General features: G+C 33.8%; 1 protein-coding gene across 1 annotated transcript; it reads left to right on the top strand.

The window, feature by feature from the left end:
• The first annotated feature begins 4,720 nt into the window (after window positions 1-4,720).
• Window positions 4,721-15,626, top strand: LOC126975259 (uncharacterized). The gene is made up of 5 exons (XM_050823067.1): window positions 4,721-4,867; window positions 6,275-6,494; window positions 9,984-10,114; window positions 13,464-13,616; window positions 15,403-15,626. The coding sequence occupies exons 1-5, from the start codon at window positions 4,810-4,812 to the stop codon at window positions 15,552-15,554; spliced, it is 714 nt and encodes a 237-aa protein (XP_050679024.1). The 5' UTR covers window positions 4,721-4,809; the 3' UTR covers window positions 15,555-15,626.
• Window positions 15,627-15,882: the final 256 nt, after the last annotated feature.

Below are 15,882 nucleotides of genomic sequence, written 5' to 3' on the forward strand. Positions count from 1 at the left end.
TAGTGAGTGGGTTTGCAGTTATTTTTTTTTTGGATTCATACCCAATATCTGGTAATTTGCTATTCTTATAACAGAATTTTGTGCCGTTTGGTGTCGAGACCTTGGCTCGTGGGGCCCAGAGGCACGGAGAATGTTCAAAATACTATCTTCGCGCCTCAATAAGGCTACTGGCGACACAAGTGCTGGCAGCTATTTCGGTCAACGGATCAGCCTTGCCGTCCAACGCGGTAATGCTGCCAGTATTCTTGGTACGTTTCCACGTAATGATAGTTTTAATTTTATGTAGTCGTAGTATTGTAAATATAGTTAGAATTTTATTATATTAAACAATTATATTTACATGTAGTATTTGGTGATATAAATTCGGCGTAAAATAACGTCCATTCAAATCGAATAACGTCTAATGAAGGACTTTGAAGCGTCGTTTCCTTTGCCTGATTTTTACTGTTTATTGATTTTGGAATAGGTTGAAATGTGTTTACTTTACCTGAAAAATATCGTAAAATATATTTCAGTAGATATTTTGTCCCAATATAGCATAGTTACATTATACGTCGATCAAGGCTTCTGTCGGCGCAAGTAGTCTTCAATATCTTTTATAAGATTTTCTTCTATGATGTACATTTATTATACATCACTGAGAAGCTTATTTCATTGCCACGTTGATGGAATATTTAACAAAAAATATAGATTAGCACGACATAATATGAATGTATGTCTATGTCTTTAATTTCCTACTTTACTCAACATTTTGCTTCATAAGGAATATGGTTTTATAAATTATCTAAAGTATTATTATTTAATAAAAAGAAAGATTAAATTAACTATAGTTCAATATAAAAATATAAAGTCTAAATACTAAACACCTATTCATCAAAGTGTTATGAAAATACGGTCACTAAAGTATGCAATCTCTGTTCATCGTCAATTTTGTGGGTGTCTTTCTGCATGAATATGTCAAAATATTTCTATGAAGCATGTAAATGTTAGTCTTTGAAAATAAATAACATATAAACGTGATTATAAAACCACAAATGCTTATAAATAAAAACAATTGTTTTCATTGAAAATACACGTTTATTTTAAAATATAATATAACTATTCTATTATTGTTCTTCAACTATTTTTGAAAGAAAGGTCTGTGTAGAATAAAATATAAACACGTCAAATAAAATAAATTGTACTTATTATAAAAAATTGAACTTATTAGAAAAATTGAAGAGAGATTAATTCAATTCAATCTTTCAGACAAATTCACTGCAATCACTTTATAAGTGCTACATATTTTTAAATAAAATATTAATATTCAAAAGGCAACACTGCCACTTATATTCGCATGTCTGATCACAAAATATAAGTGAAATGTTCGCGATACCTAGTAAACTTTGACATTGAATCGCGGCTCAGTGTGATTTGCCAACCTCATGCGATCATTGTTATTATTTAAAAGAAGATTATTCGTCACATACCAATCGTTTACCTTTGAGAGTGTATTGTTCACCTTGTAATCAATATCTAGAGAAACATCACTATAAAAATAAGAGTATTATCATAACATCACACGGTATAACAAATTAGATACTAAATATTATTGTCTGTTCAGAGATATAATCACTACATATTTAAAAAAAAATCAAAGTCCGCGATAAACTTAAAAACTACTGCACCGATTGCCATGTTGATTTCACTAATGGATAGCGTGATTCTCGAGATAGGTTTTAGTATATACTTTGATCAGTTTTGTATACATTAACGATATTTGTTGGTGTCGAAAAAAATAAGCCTTCTGATTAGTGCACCGAACCATTAATTCCTGCCTAAAGCATGTTATTATAGACCAACAGCATGACTTTGCAACGGGAAAATCTACTCTACCTACTCTCCTTGTTTTTACCAAGTATGTTTCCGGTTTAGATAGTAAACATCAGATAGACACAATCTATACGGAAGGCATTTGACAAAGTTGTTTTTTAATGGTATTAAAGGAAATCTTTTGCGATGGTTTACAGCTTACCTATATAATCATGTTCAATTGGTGATTATAAATGGGTCTACTTCATCTCAAGTATTAGTAACATCCGGTGTCCCCCAGGGCTCAATCCTTGGGCCGTTGCTGTTCTCCTTATTTATTAACGACATATCGAACTACGACATACTTCCTTCTCTTCCTTTACAATTATTTACTTTATGCAGATGATCTAAAGTTATATAAAAAGATATTTACACTTTCTGATGTGTCAATGATACAAGAAGATCTTGATAGGCTCGACGACTATAGCAAAAGTAACAAATTATTTCTAAATTACAATAAGTGTCAGCATATTGTCATCTTCACCAGAATTACCCATAATATAATCACGCCCAACTTCACCCTTGGAGACCATGCCCTTGAATATTGTTGCGTAGCAACGCTTTGAAGTATATGACGAGAGTTGTCAAACTTCAAGACATTGTTAATTTCAACAGCTCCGTCATCAATATTCGTAGCTCAGCGGAAAAGTGTATACTTTAGACGCTGTAGACCCGGGTTCGATACACCTACCAGTGTATGGAATTTTTTGGGTTTTGTAAAGTTAATGGAAATTTCTGTAAGTTCAGGATCAAATCGAACAGAAAAAGAGGGATGGAAAATGTGTAAGCAGGATAAAAATAATTAAAAGAATTTTCTAGTACAATTTAAATTTAAAGATGGAATGGGGGAATCATTTTGAAAATGGAACAGATCCGGGGGTATATAAGCTGTACTAAGCGTGCCCTACGGCAGTTCTAGATCTGACTCGAAAGTGTAAAGAAGAAGAAGAAGAAAAGAAGAAGTAGTGAAAAGTGGAAGTGTTCCAAGAAGAAGAAGATAAAAGAGACCTAGTGTTCGGTGCAGTGTGACGCGTTGAAGGTACTGCCGCCCACAAAAGGAACAGCGGCAGACCGGCAAGTACAAGTTCAGAAAAAGTGAACGCAAATAAAGACTCGTTCCTATAAGCGGAGTATTATTTCCAATCCCTGACGCACTCCCGTGTCAATATGTTCACTCTGTCAGGCATCTTGGGCTCCTTCTTGGCCCTAAACTAACCTTAGACAAGCATGTGGGCATAATTATTAATAAAGCTTACCGCATGTTAGGTTACATAACGCGTGTCAGCAGACCTTTCCCATATAAAGCCACATATATTTACCTCTATATAACGCTTGTTCAGTCTCAGTTGGAATATGCCTGTCCAATCTGGAATCCCCATTATGTCCCCTCCAGTTGAGTGACATATATAGATATGTCACTCAACTGGAGCTGTACAAAAGAAATTCTTGCGTATGTTAAACTATCGTATGAAAGGTGGTAGGGCTTTTAAAAATATACAATTTACTTACACTAAGCCAAAAACGTCACTTGATAGACTGTGTCACCTTAAGAAAAATATGTGTGAATGAACGAACTTGTACCGAACTTTTCAAGCTTTTGCCATTCAATATTCCTGTCAGGTCTTTAGCACGCAAAGAACTTTCAACCTACCGACTCCTAGAACCAATGTTGGGTTTCGCGCGCCTCTTCACACAATGTGTTCTGTTCTTCATTGGATTCTCACATTAATATCGACCTGTTTTTGCACTCCTCTACTGGGTCATTTAAGAATAAGTTAAAACAAAAATTACTGTCCTTACCTTAAACCTTGTATCTATATTCATTATTATATCCACTAGTATGTCTGTCGGTGTCTTGATTTATATAATATTGTGTATTCGCCTAAATATTCTATTGTTTACTTATCTTAACGTTCTGTTGTCATGTCTGTATAATTGTATTCCTTTGTGTTCTCATTGAATATCTATTCTAGGATATATCCAATATTGTTATTTTTATATTTTATTTAACTTCATTTATACAGATACATACTATAGTTATGTATCTGTTTGTTTCCTTAATAAATAAATAAAGTTGGATTATACATTTATTTATGTTAACATAAAAGTTTTATTTCACATCATTATTATTTTATTTTTGCATTATTTTATTTGGTTTCTCTTTTTTAAGTTCATTATATATTTTAAATGAAATGTCTGATTTTAAAAATTGAATAAGAATTTTGCAGGTATTGAAAGAGTGTTTAATAAAATATCATTTAATAGGTTAAGGATTAATATAGAGGTATGCATAATATGATTTGATTACGGTCGGCACTTATATGAACTTTATTAAATTTAATAAAGTAGTTATAATGGCATAACTATAGTAGTTGGACATAAGGTATTGTAGACTTTTATGTAGATATTAATACGTTCTATAATACTGTAGAGCATTTTTTTGTTCGATCATCAATAGTTACCGCAGCCCACGCGATGACAGATTTTTTATGACTGATTATTTCACACCTTGGGTTATATTATTAATTTTTACTAGGGATCCCTATTTTTTTTAAATGTAATATTGTAGCCTATTTCACCCAGTGAAGACGCAGCTTTTTAAAGGAGAAAGAAGTTTTGAAATTAGTAGTTTTTGTGTGAAAACATTACAAACATACATAAAAAAACGAAAATGTTTCCTTTTTATAGTTAGTTTAGATAATTAAGACAATCAGTAGTTAAGAGTGCGGATTGGAACATGTCAACGCTTTATTAATTATAAAATTATTGTTTCATAATAACTAATCAAGTGTTTATTGCATAATGCATTACAAGTATGTTTTGTATGGTTATAAAAAGGACGCGAGAAGGTTCGTTAGTTATTAAATACGAAGTCGTAAAAGAGCTAACTAGTGTTTTGCTTTTTTACTCTAGCTCCCTTAGTGTGGATAGATCAAGGTATTTGAAATCTGTAATATCATGTACAAATTAAAATACTTAGTTTTTATAACTACGTGTTTCGCTGGTGTATACTCAGGTATGTATTTGTATTTATATTTTTATTTTATATACTCAAATATTTCATTATTAAAAATTATAGTTTCATAATTCATTAAGTTGAAGATGCTTACAAATTTAATGTGACTTAAAACTTATCGAACCTTCGTGAACAAGATGCTGGCTAAATCATAATTACAACTAAAAAGCATCGTTGTTGTACTTAATACAAATATCAAGATGATTGAAAGTATAAATAAATAATGAAAAAAAAATTACTCTCACTCCGGTTCTCGCCTCACCTGGAACATTCTAGAATCTTCTATTTTCAAATTCATAATAATAATATGTAAGGTCAGCAAAGCTTTTTTGATTCCTTTGGTGCTACAACAAGCAATGGACCGTATAGCAATTTTTTTATTCATTCATGAATTCCATATCCATTTATTTATATAAATGTGACAGTTAAGTGTTGGTATTCTATATTGAATTAGAAATTATAATTGTACATTTTATTGAAGATATTTCTTTGACATTAATGATTGTACAGTTTGTACCTATATTGTATAAATTTTGATTTAATTTAAAATGAATAACATTGCTATATTTTATTTACATATTCTAATGATGACGTATAAATTATTATTTGTAATGTAAATTGACGTGAAAAAGTGTATTTTGGAATACCTACTTTAAATAAACTGTTTTGATTTAATTTGATTTGTTGCCGATATTAATGCCTTCTTTGTGCTGCAGAAGAGAGCTATCGCGCTACTTATAACCTGGGTCCTATTATTGCTTATGTCTGTTCCTGGTGTTAACATTATTGTTATGACAGTTTCTAGCAAATTCACTTATGTTCCTATGAATAATTACCACAGTTACCCAAACTGTGGTCTAAATCGTTTCCAATGATCTTGGGGTGGCTGAAATCAAATTAATAATTATAAGAAAAACCACAATCATCACCTATATCTGGAACTATTATGGGATCACTCGTGTATCCGTCTTTCTATCCGTCTGTTAATGTACAGTGAGCTATTGATTTTATACTTGTATTGTAATGATTTTTGGTTTATTTAAAATAGAAGTTTGAATATTCATTTCACAACATTTATATTTCACATCGACACAATTTTTAAAAGCTACTGAGAAAGCACGATACGTTTAACTAATATAAAGTCTTACGTCTCAAGGAGATGAGCGCAATTGAGTAGTGCTGTTCAGAATTTTAGGGTTTTTCAAGAATCCTGAGCGGCACTGTATTTTAATGGGCAGGGCGTATCAATGTACATCAGCTGAGCGTCCAGCTCGTCTTATCCTTTATTGTCATAAATAATAAAAAATAAAGTCTATGGGTTTTGGTGTGTATATTTCTGAACTAAGTTCCGGTTTCATGAACCGGCATCAAAACCAAATTTAAAAATTTTTGCATTGCAATTTTCAGCGTCATTTGTGAATAAATGTAAGTCAGGCGATTCAAAATGCGTCAAAGAATCTGCTGCTATTCTGATACCAAGATTTGGTGATGGTATACCAGAACTCGGAATCGAGCCCGTAGATCCACTTTTCATTAAGATGTCTGACGCCAGTTCACCGAATTTGAAACTTATTCTAACAGATTATACACTTTCTGGATTGAAAAGTTGCATCCCGAAGAAAGTTAAGTAAGTATTATTCGATGTTATTGCTATTTGTTGTTTTGTATGCCAAGAATGTCTTTTCTTAAAGCAGCTTTTCTGCAAGCAGGACGTTCGCCTATAAGAATACCCTACTTACGATAACGCAATGCCACTCAGGAGTTTGAAATTTCAATCGTCCATTTGAGAGGATGGCCTTCGTCCAGCAGTGGACATCTTCCGGCTGATGATGAATGAAGGAATGATTTGAGAGGAAATTATCTTACCTCAAACTAGGCAAACACATTCTGTATAGATACCCATACGGTACGAATGATATATTTCAAAAGGAACGTACACATTTAATCATATCTCTATACTACTAAATAAATTTGTAGACTCTGTCTGTTATTATTATTTTTGAGAAATGTGAAATCTTTATGTGTTTTTGACATTTTTCATTTGTCAGTTGGTATGTCCTTATATAACCCAAGAACTACTTGCACGATCTTAATGAAAATTAGTATGCAGTGGATCATGTGACAGGCTAAGTATGATGATTATATACTTAGGTACTACCCGCAAATTCGTAATCGCATATCTTCGAGAAATCTTAATCTTTGTGACCAGCGCCAGGATTGAAATCAGGATCAATACGCGAAACTTACAGCTAGCTTACAATCATAATTTAGGAAATAATTAAAATTAATGATGGCTACTTAAATTTTTACGATTTAATATTACGCTTTAAAACTATCTTGACTACAATTACTTACACTGGAAGAACTGATTAGATAAGGATATTTTTAATTTAGTGCTAGATATAGACAATATATCTTCTTCATTTAACAAGTCGTTATAACTTCTGCAGGATTTAGTAATGTAGCTGCAGTTACACCTCGCCATGGGAGTAAGCAAAAGGCAGACAGGCCTACGCAATAATGTGTTCCTAATTTTTTTTTATGGAAAAAGGAGGACAAACGACCGTACCTGGTGTGAGTGATCACCGCCGCCCACATTGTAACACCGGAGGAATCCCAGGAGCGTTGCCGACCTTTAAGGTGTACGCGCTTTGTTTGAAACTACTCATCGTATCGTGCTGGAAACACTGCACAAGGAAGCTCATTCCACAGCTTTGTAGTACGTGAAAGAAAGCTACTTGAAAAGCGCACTGCGGAGGACCACCACTCATCCAAATGGTAGGGATGATATCCTAATTAAAATCATTACACTAGAGATTATAGAGGTAGATTATTAACAGCTTCACGGATACAGCTTATTATAAAATGTAATCTACAACATGCCTAAATCATAAATTGACTAACTAAAGTGAAACGATTTTTATATTGCCTCAGATTTTTTCAACCATCTATCGCAAGTAGCAATATAGTCGGCCGCGAAAAACCACAGACTTGCATTTTCCTCTTTTAAATTATTTTTTCATTAGAGCCTTACGTAATGGCTTAAGCGGCATTAATTGATGATTACTATACAGTAATTATAACTAGACACATAAGCAAGTTAAGTTTTTGTTTATGAACACATAAAATCGTGTAGTTTTTTTTGCTACCGACTGTGAAAAGGGTATAAAAGCCAAGGGTTTGAATCAATTTCGAAATTTAGTTTTAAAATTCTCAAATGAATTTGGTCTCAGAGCTAATAAATTATTTAAAAAAATATGAGATTAGCTGTCTTAGTTATAATAAATTAAAATGTATTAACATATCTACTGCTGTTTCTTAATAAACTCCATTAAAATTAGGATTACCTTCCAGGCTTAGACGGAAACATTAATTTATTAAAATTATTTAATTTTTTTAAGGTGATATTTATTATTATGAGATTTGTACATCCTTAATTATAGCAGCACCCATTCTTTTGTCATTGTTCTAGTTGGCTTAAAATTTCTCTATAGAGCTTGAGAAGTTTTCCGTAGTTAAATAACATTGTGATGCAGTATTTCCGTGTACCTTTGGTGACCTCCGAAAGTAGTCGACTTTGACTCAGTCTTAAAACTGACAACCTCTAGAAAACGATCGAGTCGTACACCGTGACCTAGTACATAGTAACCTTCTCATGAGAGCCTGCCGGAATAGTCGCGGTTTGTGTGAAGACATGGCGATGTGTAGAGAGGACACTTCGTCGTGTGTCTTCTTCCGCAGCTATCAAATTCATATTCAATTCAATTCAATTTAAAATATTTTTGTTCAAAATAGGATATTATAAAATCACTTATTGAAAGTCAAAAACTACCACCCATTCCAAAAGGTATGCCTCAGACCTGAGAAGAACAGACGTAACAAACTGTGCGGGTTTTCTTTTTTATATAAAAATATGGTTACAATGTATAATCGTACAATAAAATTTATTATTTAATAGCCTGTGGGCGGTTGCTCATTTCCCAACCAGTGGTATCAGAAAGAAAGTCATTTATGTTATAGTAACCTTTACCACACAAACGTTTTTTGTAAGAATTCGTAATACATTTGTTTTGAACATTATCTGGGAGCTTGTTGTAAAAGCACATACAACGCCCCACAAAAGACTTAGTAGCTAGACTTAGACGAGTAGTAGGCATTAAAAGTTTATGTTTGTTCCTGGCGTTAACATTATGGTTATGACAGTTTCTAGCAAATTCACTTATGTGCCTTTGTACATACATAAAATTATCAAGAATATAATATATTACACGGGAATTGTTCCAAAGAGCTATTAAAACTGATTCCTGCCGCCCAATTAATTCCACTTTCACACCTCACGCCACAAATGTAATTATCATCATCCCCAGAATTTGTGTAAATTTCAAAGAAATTTTTACCATGTACTACGGACCGTTGAAATGTAATTTCTTGTAAGGTGTTCTCCGAAAAATACGATAAGGGTTGCTTCAAAAGGCCGTCAACGCTCCTGTTATATCTCTGGTGTTGCGCTGATACATCCTATCAAAAAAATAATCCATCAGGAATCATATTGCTTATCTTCTCTTTTGTATATAAGGATAGGTAATATTTAAAGTGCTTAGGATTATTAACAGAGTAGATTGTCAATATTACTTACGTGGGCACCAAACTAAGTATTTTTTTGGTTTTTTAAAATGAATATCAAAAGTCAAAAGACAAGGTTTTATTAAACTATGACATCGGTTTACGGCAGTTCACAATATTCAGTCTATCTCTTACTTGAGATAAAAATCGTAACTATCGTTGACTTTTCTGTCCCAATAAACTCACCGACGGTAACTCACCTTATCCGTACACGCTGTCTGTCAATGAAACGACGCATAGCTTACCAGCGATTGAAGTATTTATGGAAATTTCAATTCACGCGTCCCAAATTTAAGCCGATAAGAATGACTTATAGGGTATATTGGGACAGCTCCAGATTATAGCTATATTATATATATCCAGATTATATATATATAGGACGTCTAATTACTGACAGTAGAAGGTACTGTTTTATCTTTATCTGTAGATAGCATATCGGGAACAGCCGATAATAATTCATACAAGTATTAATTGTATTTTTGTTTAATTACAGATATGATAAATCCAAGTCTAAAATATTCTTGAAAATATTGTGCTCAGCTCAGCTTGAAGGCAGCTACGAGATAAAGGGTCAACTTTTGATCCTTCCTTTGGAGGGTAGAGGGCCAATACATGTTACTATAAGTAAGTATTATCTGCATTATCTTTGTAATTACATATTTATTAAGACATATATTGAATTAGGAGTTATTTTATGCAAATCCATAAATATCCAATTGTGATTGAAGACAAATCTTAGCGGAATTTACACTTAAGAAAACTCACAACATTTGTTTTATTTAATAAATGAAAGAATTAATAATATTATGTTTTGTTTTCTTAACCAAAAGAGTAGCCCTTATTATATTTATTACTAGCTGACCCAGCAAACGTTGCATTGCCATATAAAGTAATAAAAAAAATTATTAGTTACATTATTATTAATCTTTTCGTATTCATATGAATAGATTAATTAATTCATATGAATCATTTATAAAAAACAATAATAAAACCTGCACACTATTGAGTAATTCTTAATGCTTGTGGTGGTCTCCTCTTGAAACTGTGCCCTAAGTGCCTAATGTTTTCACACCTATGCTTATTTTCCATTATGATTTATTAAATGGTCAAATTATTTAAGCATCAGTGCCCTATTAGACAAACCCATTGACTCCCACTGCACTTCTTCCATCTCCTATCGAAATGAATGTTTTTCGACGGCTTATGTTATTGCCAAAGCTTTTTTTTATTTTTTATGTTGACACACTCTCACATAAATTATCTTGCCCCAAACTAGGAACAGCCTGTACTATGGGTGTAAGACAACGATATATTAAATTCGATATATCTATTTAAACATACTTAAATACACATAAACATCCATGACTGGGAAATAAACATTTATATTCATCATATAACTAATTAATTTAATAACCTACCGGGATTCGAACCCAGGGCCGTTAGCTCAGTAGGCAGGGTCACTAACCACTGGGCTATAGGGGTCCACTTTTGTGTTATTCGACGCTTTATGTGATCGCCAACGCTCTGATGTTACCTGACAGTATGGGCCGCGGTGACTACATGCATCAGGTGACCCGTTTGCTCATTTGTTCATCATCATATCATCATCATACATCATACACTACGTCAACCACATATTAATTAATATGTACGTGGACGACCGAGCCTTGCTCGGATTTTTAACAATGGTACAAAACTTGAACAACAAAAAAACTAATAGGACATCTGGATTCGAACCGGGGTCTTCTGTTTTCTGGATTACCCAATGATCAATGGCCGCCGCACAAAATTATGATTTCAGCAATATGGATATTGCTGATATCGTGTCCGAGGTTCTCGAGGGTGCAGAGAACGATTTGGTGATCATTTTTCAAATCCAAGATGGCCGCCGCACAAAATTATGATTTCAGCAATATGGATATCGTACCCGAGGTTCTCGAGGGTGCAGAGAAAGATTTTGTGATCAGTTTTCAAATCCAAGATGGCCGCCGCTCAAAAGTATCATAACTACATTATGGGTATCGTATCCGAGGTTCTCGATGGTGCTGAGAACGATTTTGTGATCATTTTTCAAATCCAAGATGGCCGCCGCACAAAATTATGATTTCAGCAATTTGGATATCGTACCCGAGGTTCTCGAGGGTGCAGAGAACGATTTGGTGATCATTTTTCAAATCCAAGATGGCCGCCGCACAAAATTATGATTTCAGCAATATGGATATCGTACCCGAGGTTCTCGAGGGTGCAGAGAAATATTTTGTGATCAGTTTTCAAATCCAAGATGGCCGCCGCTCAAAAGTATGATAACTACATTATGGGTATTGTATCCGAGGTTCTAGAGGGTGCTGAGAACGATTTTGTGATCATTTTTCAAATCCAAGATCCATCTGAGCTATTATAGTCTTGTATATAGTGGGGAAATTTACCTTTGTATACTAAGGTTATTGTAGTTTCTCATTAAAACACGGATAAAAATACTTTTTTTTTAAATTGAAACATATGATATGAAATTGAATTTACTTTATTAAAGGAGCAATGATCAATCATAAAAAAAGATAAATATTTTTTGACAAACTATGTTTAATTTGATTGCTATCTCTGGATTTGATAGAATAAATTAAAATTGTTGTACAATATTATTGTTTATAATAAGTGATTAAGCGCAGTTAATGACTTTTAACAAATTTTAGTTCTAAAGTGATTTTCGTAGGTCATATTTAAAAAAAAAACACTAAATAACATAAACGAGTTTTGTTAAAACGCAATTGTTCATTATTTCACTACTTTGATTTTTTTTAAAGTTTACAAAGTTATTTAATGATTTTAATAGAACCAATAGTACCAAAATTATAATTTTTTTTTAATGAAAATAAGGGACAAGACGAGCTGGACGTTCAGCTGATGGTAATTGATACGCCCTGCCCATTACAATGCAGTGCCGCTTAGGATTCTTGAAACCCCCAAAAATTCTGAGCGGCACTACAACTGCGCCTGTCACCTTGAGACAAGATATTAAGTCTCATTTGCCCAGTAATTTCACTAGCTACGGCGCCCTTCAGACCGAAACACAGTAATGCTTTACTTATTACTGCTTCACGGCAGAAATAGGCGCCGTTGTGGTACCCATAATCTAGCCGGCATCCTGTGCAAAGGAGCCTCCTGGTAATTATCAACTTTATACATACGTAATAACTTCCAAATTAGAACAAACAGAAATTCGTGAGTTTTTGCATTTTATAGAGCTCGTCAAGGCGATGTTCAAACAGTTATTAACTGTACTTAAAGATTTTTAAAATTGAGTAAACCGACGATATTATATTTTTTAAGGTTTTTAGTTTTAGGTTCATTGTTCCAGTATATCTTTGTTTGTTTCTGTATATTATCTATTATAATATGTATTAACCATACTAACATACTTATTTAAATATTATATAAGCAACTATGAGTCGTAAATAATTATACAGGTGGATGTGATATGGCTGACAAGAAGTGCATATTAATAATTAATTACAAAAGTAACATGTACATTTTTGGGTTTTTTTTTGCCATAATCACCACGCAGGCAATTTGCAGGCGGGTTGGCGATCGCAGTAAGTAGTGTGTTCTTAGCAAAAGATGCTGCTGCCTATCCTCCGTTGTTTGTATCCCTTAGTCGCCTCTTGCGACACCCACGGCAAGAGATGGGGTAGTGCTATACTGGTGCGATACCACACGCACACACACATTTACCATCTATATTCAAATAATTCTACGGGTTTATTATAATACAGTGATATTCTTCTTAAGATCATCCATGACCAGCTTTTTGAAAGAGCCGACACTAGTGGAAAAAATATCCTCCACCATAAAAATATGTCGTCCTCTTCCATAAAAAATAAGCTACTAAAATAATAGTTTATACTTAATGCAATGCTGCAATTAATTTTATGTTGGTGTGTTTCACAAACATTTTACACTTGTAAATGATTTTTAGATAAAGCTGAGATAAGTGTTGAAGCTGACTTGAACGAAATTGAAAAGGATGGTGTTAAATACTGGAATATCAAGGACTATAAACAGGGCTATGAACTGAAAGATAAGAGCGTAGTTGTATTCGATAACCTTTTCGGTGGTAACGATGTTCTTGGTAAGTATTATTATTTATATATATTTTATTTATTTCACATCTTAATATTAAAATTAAAATTTTCATATCTTTTTGTGCCGTTGTTTTTCACGGGAACCTGAAGTTTATAGCAGTGTTCAGTATAATTTTTACGTTGATTAGAATTTTTATTGACTGTTATTATGGGGAATCTATATTATTTTTAGTTTTAGCTTTCAATTTAGACAATATTTTACGCGTATATTAATTTAGTTAATAATTTATTTCAGTATTAGTTACAAGCATTTGACCCCTTTTAAAAACAATTTCATTAAGATTCGTGATTCTCACGTTATTAATCAACTCTCAAGCGATTAAACGAACGAACCATTGTACAAAAAGCTACAGAGATCAAAACTGTTACTGCATATTTGGTCAAAAAATTTATTATAATCATCCCAGTGCAGGAAGTAATATTCATATCCTTTATCTATCTATCGACAAATTGAATAATTATTTTTATTTCAAATCAAATTTCCCAAACATACTTAGTCCGAAGAGGATCTGGAAATCAAGTATCGCCGCTCAGGATTCTTGAAAAGCCCAAAAAATGCACTGCAATTGCGCTCGTAACCTTTATGCCTTTATCGGTAACGAGTACTGAACTACGACAGGTGTTCAGTTTTTCGAATTATGCGAGGAAGTTTTGAACAACTTGATACTAGGTTTCATCCGTTGGTAGGGAGCGGACAGCCTTCTACCAAGAGGTCCAAGAGGGAGATGCCCCAACTTCTCTCGGAAACACTTAAAATTTATTAAGTACCTAATCTACATAATAGTGTCATCAACAGCCAGAAGACGTCGACTGCTAGACAAAGGCCTCCCCCAAAGATCTCCATGACGATTGGTCATGCACTGCCCTCATGCAATGTACTCCGGCGATCCTGACCAGATCGTCAGTCCATCTTGTGAGGTACCAACACTTCGTCTTCCGGTACGTGGTTATGATTCCAGGACTTAACTGCTCCCACGGCCACCTATCCGTCACAACGCTTCCCACTGCCACTTCAGTTTCGCAATCATCTGGGCTATTTCGGTGACTTTGCTTCTCCTACGGATCTCCTTATTTCTGATTTGACCTTGCAGAGAAACTCCCTATCCATTTCCCTCTGAGTGACAATGAGCTTTCTCATCATTCCCATAGTTAGCAACCACGTCGTGTGTATTGCGTAGTGTATGTCATCACTGGCAACACACACTAGTTGAAAACCTTCGTCTTCAGTTACTGTGATATTTGGGACGAGGCGATTTTGCGGAGCTTTCCAAACCCTGCCCATCCGAGTTGGATTCGACGAGTGACCTCTTTCGCGAAATTGGACCTGCATAACTGGTTTGTTTGTCCAAGGTAGACTTATTCGTCAACAATTTCGAGAGTAGGTACAGTTTCCAATTGTCTCGGGAGTTGGTGCGGCATGGACATTTGACATGATAAAATAAAAATCAATTCGTGTATATGACTTTATTACTTGCGATATTGATTCCTTTAGAATTCTATTTGAAGTCAGTTCAAACACTACAACAGCTTGGGAAACAAATGGCGCTCTATAGAGAAGAAACGTCACAAAAAACTCTCCCAGCATTCTATTCTGCGCTCTTTTTAATAAAATAAAGCATGCAATATTTTACTGTCATTGTTACTTTAAAATAATCCTAATCTAGTCCAAGACTGTCCGATCGCTTGGATATTCAGCTATGGAGTCGTAAGAATTACGACAGAGACATTTTTTAATGAAATATGCATCGTAATATCAAACATAATTTGTTGCAGCTTCCGCGGCTAAGGAGGTCATTGCACAGAGTGGAAACGAAATCATCTTAGAGGTCGGTTCTCCCATCATTGCTGACTTTGTTAAGGGTGTCGTCAGTGTCGTCAACAAGATGTTCCACAGCATCCCTATTTCCGAACTAATTTATGATTAATGATATATTACGTGATATAGGTACAGGTAGTAAGGGCAAAATAAATTGTTTATTTTTTTATTCGTTTTCCTACACTTGTTTATAATTCCTCCTCTGTGTATTATCTAGTATCTATACATCTATGTATGTATGTGATCTTTGAACGCAGTAAGCTGAATATTTGCACCGGTATTGAGATGAAAATATATTTTCAACACTTTGGCCTTGTATCCCATAACCAAGATTCCCAGAATAATGAAATGTATTCAATAGTCATGTATCCATCGGATATATTGAACGTAATTCGGATTCACTTAAACAATAGTACAGTTGTGCAGTTTGAGTGATG

The sequence above is a fragment of the Leptidea sinapis genome, chromosome 35, assembly GCF_905404315.1.
Source record: "Leptidea sinapis chromosome 35, ilLepSina1.1, whole genome shotgun sequence".
In the NCBI taxonomy this organism is placed as follows: Eukaryota; Metazoa; Arthropoda; class Insecta; order Lepidoptera; family Pieridae; genus Leptidea; species Leptidea sinapis.

Coding starts and splice junctions, on each gene's coding strand:
- LOC126975259 (XM_050823067.1), top strand. CDS start 4,810: ATGTACAAATTAAAATACTTAGTTTTTATAACTACGTGTTTCGCTGGT. Junction 10,115..13,463: donor GCCAATACATGTTACTATAA/GTAAGTATTATC, acceptor AATGATTTTTAG/ATAAAGCTGAGATAAGTGTT. Junction 13,617..15,402: donor CGGTGGTAACGATGTTCTTG/GTAAGTATTATT, acceptor AATTTGTTGCAG/CTTCCGCGGCTAAGGAGGTC.